The sequence below is a fragment of the Dipodomys ordii genome, unplaced genomic scaffold (genome assembly GCF_000151885.1).
Source record: "Dipodomys ordii isolate 6190 unplaced genomic scaffold, Dord_2.0 Scaffold26, whole genome shotgun sequence".
Lineage (NCBI taxonomy): Eukaryota > Metazoa > Chordata > Mammalia > Rodentia > Heteromyidae > Dipodomys > Dipodomys ordii.
In genome coordinates this window covers 14185978-14192367 of record NW_012267242.1, presented here as the reverse complement: position 1 = coordinate 14192367, position 6390 = coordinate 14185978, and the positions used below count along the sequence as shown (strand labels likewise).

The 6390-nt window shown below is 42.5% G+C and overlaps 1 protein-coding gene across 2 annotated transcripts in view; it reads left to right on the top strand.

Moving 5' to 3' along the window:
- Positions 1-6390, top strand: part of Nup210l (nucleoporin 210kDa-like) — an 89212-nt gene that overhangs the window by 59222 nt on the left and 23600 nt on the right. For both annotated transcript variants that reach the window (XM_013015307.1, XM_013015306.1), the window contains exons 21-24: positions 555-683; positions 3054-3181; positions 4633-4765; positions 5919-5981. In XM_013015307.1, coding sequence (XP_012870761.1) covers positions 555-683; positions 3054-3181; positions 4633-4765; positions 5919-5981 — 453 coding nt within the window. The remainder of the gene's footprint in view (positions 1-554; positions 684-3053; positions 3182-4632; positions 4766-5918; positions 5982-6390) is intronic.

Here is a 6390-nt window from a genome sequence, read left to right as displayed (position 1 = left end):
GCTAGATATATATATTAGATTCTACTTAAATTCAATTATACTCAACAAATACTCTTAATCAGAGAATATCATTAAGGTACATACTTTACCATGAACTGAAACATTTTAAGGAGACAAGCTTCTATGCCTGCAACATATAACTTGACTTTTCCGAATTTCCATCTCAAAGGAAGTTAAGGTTTATTTTCTACTTTGGGTTGAAATACTTGCTATGAAGCCAGATGCCAGTGGCTCACACCTGTAATCGTAGCTACTCAAGAAGCTGAGATTTGAGGATTGTAGTTCAAAGCCAGCCGGGGCAGGAAAGTAGTCTATGAGACTCTTATCTCCAGTTAACCACCAGAAAACCGGAAGTGACAATATGGCTTAAGTGGTTGAGTGCCTGCCTTGAGCTCAAGAGCTCAAGGACAGCACCCTGGCCAGAGTTTAAGCTCTATGACCAACAAAAAAAGAAAAAGAAAAAAAAGGAAAGAAAAGAAAAGAAATACTTGGTATGATTTTGTCTAGAACATGTTTGCTAATTTTTACCCAACTACCATATTTTTCCCTTTTAGTTAGTTCCAGTACATCCTGGATTTCTCACCTTGGAAGTCTATGACCTGTGCCTGGCTTTCTTAGGTCCAGCAACAGCTCACCTCAGAGTGTCAGACATACAAGAGCTGGAGCTTGATCTGATTGATAAGGTGAGAAATGTTAGTCCTCATCATACTCCCCCCTCTTTCTTTCTGCCTACCTATCTATCTTTGATTCAACCCAAGGTCTTACCCATGCGGCTCAGTGGTAGAGCACTTGCCTTGAATGCATGAGGCCCTGGGTTCTATTCCTTAGCACCACATAAGCAGAAAAAGCCAGAAGTGGTGCTGTAGCTCAAGTGGTGCTGTGTCTCAAGTGGTAGAGCACTAGCCTTGAACTGAAGAACTGAGGGACAGCATCCAGGCCCAGAGTTCAGGCCCCACACCAAAAAAAAAAAAAAATCTCTTAATACAGTGTCTGCTAAAATACTGTGTATATACTATAACTTTTAGCAAGTACAGACTTGCCAGGTATCAGTGGTTCACACCTATAACCCTAGCTACTCAGAAGGCTGAGATCTAAGGATTGTAAAGCCAGCCTGGGCAGGAAAGTCCGTGAGACTATTACCTCCAATTAACCACCAGAAAACCTAAAGTAGCACTATGGCTCAAGTGGTAGAGCACTAGCCTTGAGCTGAAGAGCTGACAGACAGCACCTAAGCCCAGGGTTGGAGCCCCATGACCAACAACAACAACAACAAATCTGACATTGAACATGACAGAAGTAAAGACAAATAGTGTTAAAAAACAACTAAGGTGCCCCTCGCACCAGTGCTCTGGCCCGGCTCTCCTGTGCCCTGTCTGGCTTGTCTATTGTTGCCACTATGAACAAGATGGTTCAGCAAGCTCAAGATGGAGGCTGGGCTCAATTGTGTGAAGGTTTCTAAGACACCTGCAGACAAACAATTCCGTGCAGAATGCTCATCCTGACTCACTGCTGGCAGGGGCATCTTCAAGTACAAATCCCTTCAAATCCAGAAAATACATGTGCATAATATACAAACTTCTACTTTTGTCAATCCTTAGCATCTACCTCTCTGAATTTTCATGAATTTCTGTTTCTCAAAGTTAACTGTTGTATATACACTGGTGATGACATATAGTAAAATACATAATATATAAGCTAAAAACAGCTGGGCGCTGGTGGCTCACGCCTATAATCCTAGCTACTCAGGAGGCTGAGATCTGAGGATCGCGGTTCAACCGGGCAGGAGAGACCGTGAGACTCCTATCTCCAATAAACCACCAGAAAACCGGAAGTGGCACTGTAGCTCAAGTGGTAGAGCACTCGCCTTGAGCTGAAGAGCTGAAGGACAGCGCCCAGGCCCAGAGTTCAAGCCCCACGACTGACATAAAGTAAAATGAAAAGAAAAAGCTAAAAACAAACAAACAAAGAAAACTCATACTTATAATATCAGAACTCAGTAGGCTGAGGCAGGAGGCTCATTACTTGGAGACTGGGCTGGGCTACACAGCAATACCCTGTTTTTTGTTGTTGTTGTTTTGTTTGGTTTGGTTGGTTTTTTGATCATGGGGCTTGAACTCTGGGCTTGGGCACTGTCCCTATGCTCATTAGCTCAAGGAGAGCACTGTACGGCTTGAGCCACAATGCCACTTCTGGTTTTCTAGTGGTTTATTGGAGATAAGAGTTTTGCAGACTTTCCTGCCCAGGCTGGCTTTGAAATGTGATCCTCAGATCTCAGCCTCCCGAGTAGATAGGATTATAGAGGTGAGCCACCGGTGCCTGACCCTGATTTTTTTGTTGTTAGTGTTTGTTTTTTAAGTGCTAGGCACCATTGGCTCATACCTGTAATCCTAGGTACTCAGGAGATTGATATCTGTGGATTGTTGTCCAATGCCAGCTTGGGCAGGAAAGCTTCTGAGACTCAGCCCCAATTAAGTACCAAAAATAGCAGGTGGAGATATGCTCAAGTGGTAGAGCACTAGCTTTGAGCAAATAGCTCTGTTTCTCGATAGGTTTTTGAAAGTCCTCTAGTCTCAAGTACTCTCAAGAATTTTCAGAAAATGTAGTAATGACAAAACATTTAAAGACTTTAAATAGGTATTTTATTTTGTTTTAAGACAGCAACTTAATTTATAGCTCATGCTATATACCATGCCCAAGTTCAAGCCCCAAGACCTTCACACACACAAACACAAAATAAATAAATAAAATAAAACAAAAATAACCTTAGCACCTGGCGCTGGTGGCTCACACCTGTAATCCTAGCTACACAGGAGGCTGAGATCTGAGGATCACAGTTCAAGGCAGCCTAGGCACAAAATTCTCTGTGAGACTCTTATCTCCAACTAACCACCAGACCTGGAAATGGCACTGTGGCTCAAGTGGTAGGGTATTCACCTTGAGCTGAAGAGCTCAGGGACAGTGCCCAGGCCCAGAGTTCAAGCCCCATGACTGACGAAAAAAAAGAAAGGATTCCTCTACTATAATCTATTTCTGTTGCTTTTTTCAAACACTAGGTTGAGATTGGTAAAACTGTGTTAGTGACTGTGAGGGTTCTTGGCTCTTCCAAACGCCCATTCCAAAATAAATACTTCAGAAACATGGAACTCAAACTCCAGCTGGCCTCTGCTATTGTCACCCTGACGTGAGTACCATTTTCATACTTCTTTGCTCTTATGCTTAATATCATGAGAATCTTCCTCCTAGTGCCTCAGTCAGTTTCCCTTTATGTTATTCAAGATTATTATTTTTTACCAGTCCTAGGGCTTGAATTCAGGGGTTGGGCACTGTCCATGAGCTTTTTCACTCAAAGCTAGCACTCTACCACGGGAGCCACAGCTCCTCTTCTGGCTTTTTGGTGGTTTATTGAAGCTAAGAGTCTCATGGACTTTCTTGCTTGGGCTGGTTTTGAATTCTAATCCTTAGATCTCAGCCTCCTGAGTAGCTAGGATTACAGGTATGAACCACTGGCACCCAGCTTCAAATTTTCTACTATCCTTGTTTTCCATACCTTTCACTTCATATTCTCTTCCCATATTTAGCTGTCTACGAAACATCCACTCAAGCTAAGTATGGTAATAATACACTCCTGTAATTCTATCACCCAGGAAGCTGAAGCAGGAGGACCATGAGTTCAAGTTCAAGAAGAGCTACATATCAAGTTGCTGTCTCAGAACAAGACAAAATACCCATTCAAAGTCTTTAAATGTCTTGTCATTAGTATATTTCTGAAACTTCTTGGATAGTATCTTTTGGGGGTGCTTGAGAGAGAGGGCCTTCAAAAATCTATTGAGGCGGGGCTAGGAAGGTGGCTCAGTGGTAGAGCACTTGCCTTGCATGCATGAGGCCCTGGGTTTGATTCCTCAGCACCACATAAGCAAAGAGAAAAAAGCCAGAAGTGGCACTGTGGCTCAAGTGGTAGAGCGCCAGCCTTGAGTTGAAGAGCTGAGGGACAGTGCCCAGGCCCAGAGTTCAGGCCCCACGACCGCACCCAAAACAAAACAAAACAAAAAATCTATTGAGGGGGCTGGTAATGTGGCTTAGTAAAGAGTGCTTGCCTAGTATGCATGAAGCCCTGGGCTCAATTCCTCAATACTACACACACAGAAAAAGCTGGAAGTGGCACTGTGGCTCAAGTGGTAGAGTGCCAGCCTTGAGCAAAAGAAGCTCAGGGTCCAGGCCTTAAGTTTAAGCCCCAGGACCAGCAAAAAAGAAAAAGAAAGAAAGAAGGGAGGGAAGGAAAGAGAAAGGAAGGAAGGAAGGGAGGGAGGGAGGGAAAAGAAAAGAAAAAAAATCTATTGGGAAGCAGAGATATTTGTTTCCTCCTCTAAGAAAGGAGAAATACAAGAATTCCAGAACAATTTATAATTGCAGTGTTTATATTGCCCTGTGTTTATTTTGCCCTTATTTCCTTTCTCAGAACAAGTTTTTTGCCCATTGGGAACTTTCTGCCATAACTATGAAATTTATCTTGATTCTGGCAGTCCCTTCTAGCCAGAGTTAAAGTGAACAGAAAATGCTAGGCATCTTGGAAAGATGCACCACTGTCCATTCTCAAAGTCAAGTCTTTCTCACTAAGACACATGGTCTTTGCAGACTAATGGAGGAACAGGATGAATACTCTGAAAATTATATTATTCGAGCCATCACTGTTGGGCAAACCACACTTGTAGCTATTGCCAGAGACAAGATGGGAAGAAAATTCACATCAGCTCCCCGGCAAATTGAAGTAAGGGAGTGATCTCACCCAAAATTTGCACTTTATTTTGTTTAGCATTGTTTATCCCTTGTTGTTTGCTTTGCATAAATTGAAAATCACTTGGCTGAAAAAAAATGAGTTGTTTAGCTGGGCACTGATGGTACATGCCTATAAGTGTAGCTGCTCAGAGGCTGAGATCCAAAGATTGAGGTTCAAAGCCAGCATAGACAGCAAAGTCCGTGTGATTCATCTCTAATTAACCATCAAAAAGCCAGAAAAGCCAGAATTGAGCTGGATGCTAGTGGCTCATACCTGTAATCCTAGCTACCCAGGAGGCTGAGATGTGAGGATCACAGTTTGAAGTCAGCCTGGACAGAAAAGTATGTGAGACTCTTTAGCACTGTGGCTCAAGTGGTAGAGCACTAGTCTTGAGCACAAAGAGGTTAGACAGCACCCAGGCCCTGAGTTCAAGCCCCAGGACCAGAAAAAAAAAAGCCAGAAGTGTAGTTGTGGCTTAAGTGGCAGAACAATACTGAGCAAAAAACGTAAGGGGCTGGGAAGGTGGCTCAGTGGTAGAGTGCTTGCCTTACATGCATGAGGCCCTGGCTTTGATTCCTCAACACCACGTAAACAGAAAAAGCCAGAAGTGGCGCTATGGCTCAAGTGATAGAGTGCTAGCAAAAAACTAACTTCAGGGATAGCTCCTAGATCCTGAGTTCAAGCCCCAAGACTTGTTAATGCTGAGTGATATACACCTGAGAGTAATTATACTCTTCTCTCTACTTTTATTTTTATTTTTTTATTTTATTTTTTGCCAGTCCTAGGGCTTGAACTTAGGGCCTGGGCACTGTCCCTGAGCTTCTTTTTGCTCAAGGCTAGCACTCTACTACCACCTGAGCCACAGTACCACTTCTGGCTTTTTCTGTGGTGCTGAGGAATCAAATCCAGCGCTTCATACATGCTAGGCAAGCACTCTACCACTAAACCACATTCTCAGCCTACTTTCATTATTTTTTATGGTAGTTAATTGTAAATATAATTTTAACTGTCATTTTGTGAATATATTTGTATAACTTTTGCACATAATTTTGCACATAATTCAGTTTTTCTTAGAATAAGTTCTCAGTCATTCAGTATGAAGTTGGGTCATTAGTTATTGTTGCTTCTGGATTTCCCCTTCAAGGTGTTTCCTCCATTCAGACTTGTCCCAGAGAAGATGACACTGATTCCAACTAACATGATGCAGGTAATCTTTTGTCTTGTTTTGTTGCTATTACTGAGATACATAACTGTGGTTTTATATTTTGATTGTCATTTTGTTTTGTTGTTGTATTGTTGCTGAGACAGGGTCTCACTCTGCAGCCCAACAGGCCTCTGATTAGCCTCCTGCCTTAGTTTCCCAAGTGCTGGGGTTATAGGTATGTTTCACCTAGGCTTGGCTCAATGATGCAACTGATTTTAAAGACAGAAAAATCAGACTTACCTGTTTCCCTTTGAGACACAGCACTCCTATTTCTATTGTGCTCCTATTGTATACTCCCAGCCAAGTACAACTGAATATTATAATGAAAACAGTAATTTTCCCTGATCCCTGATGTCTGTGGTATAAAGATACCCATTTAGTACTTCTATTCTTCCCCCTCCTCCTCCTCCTC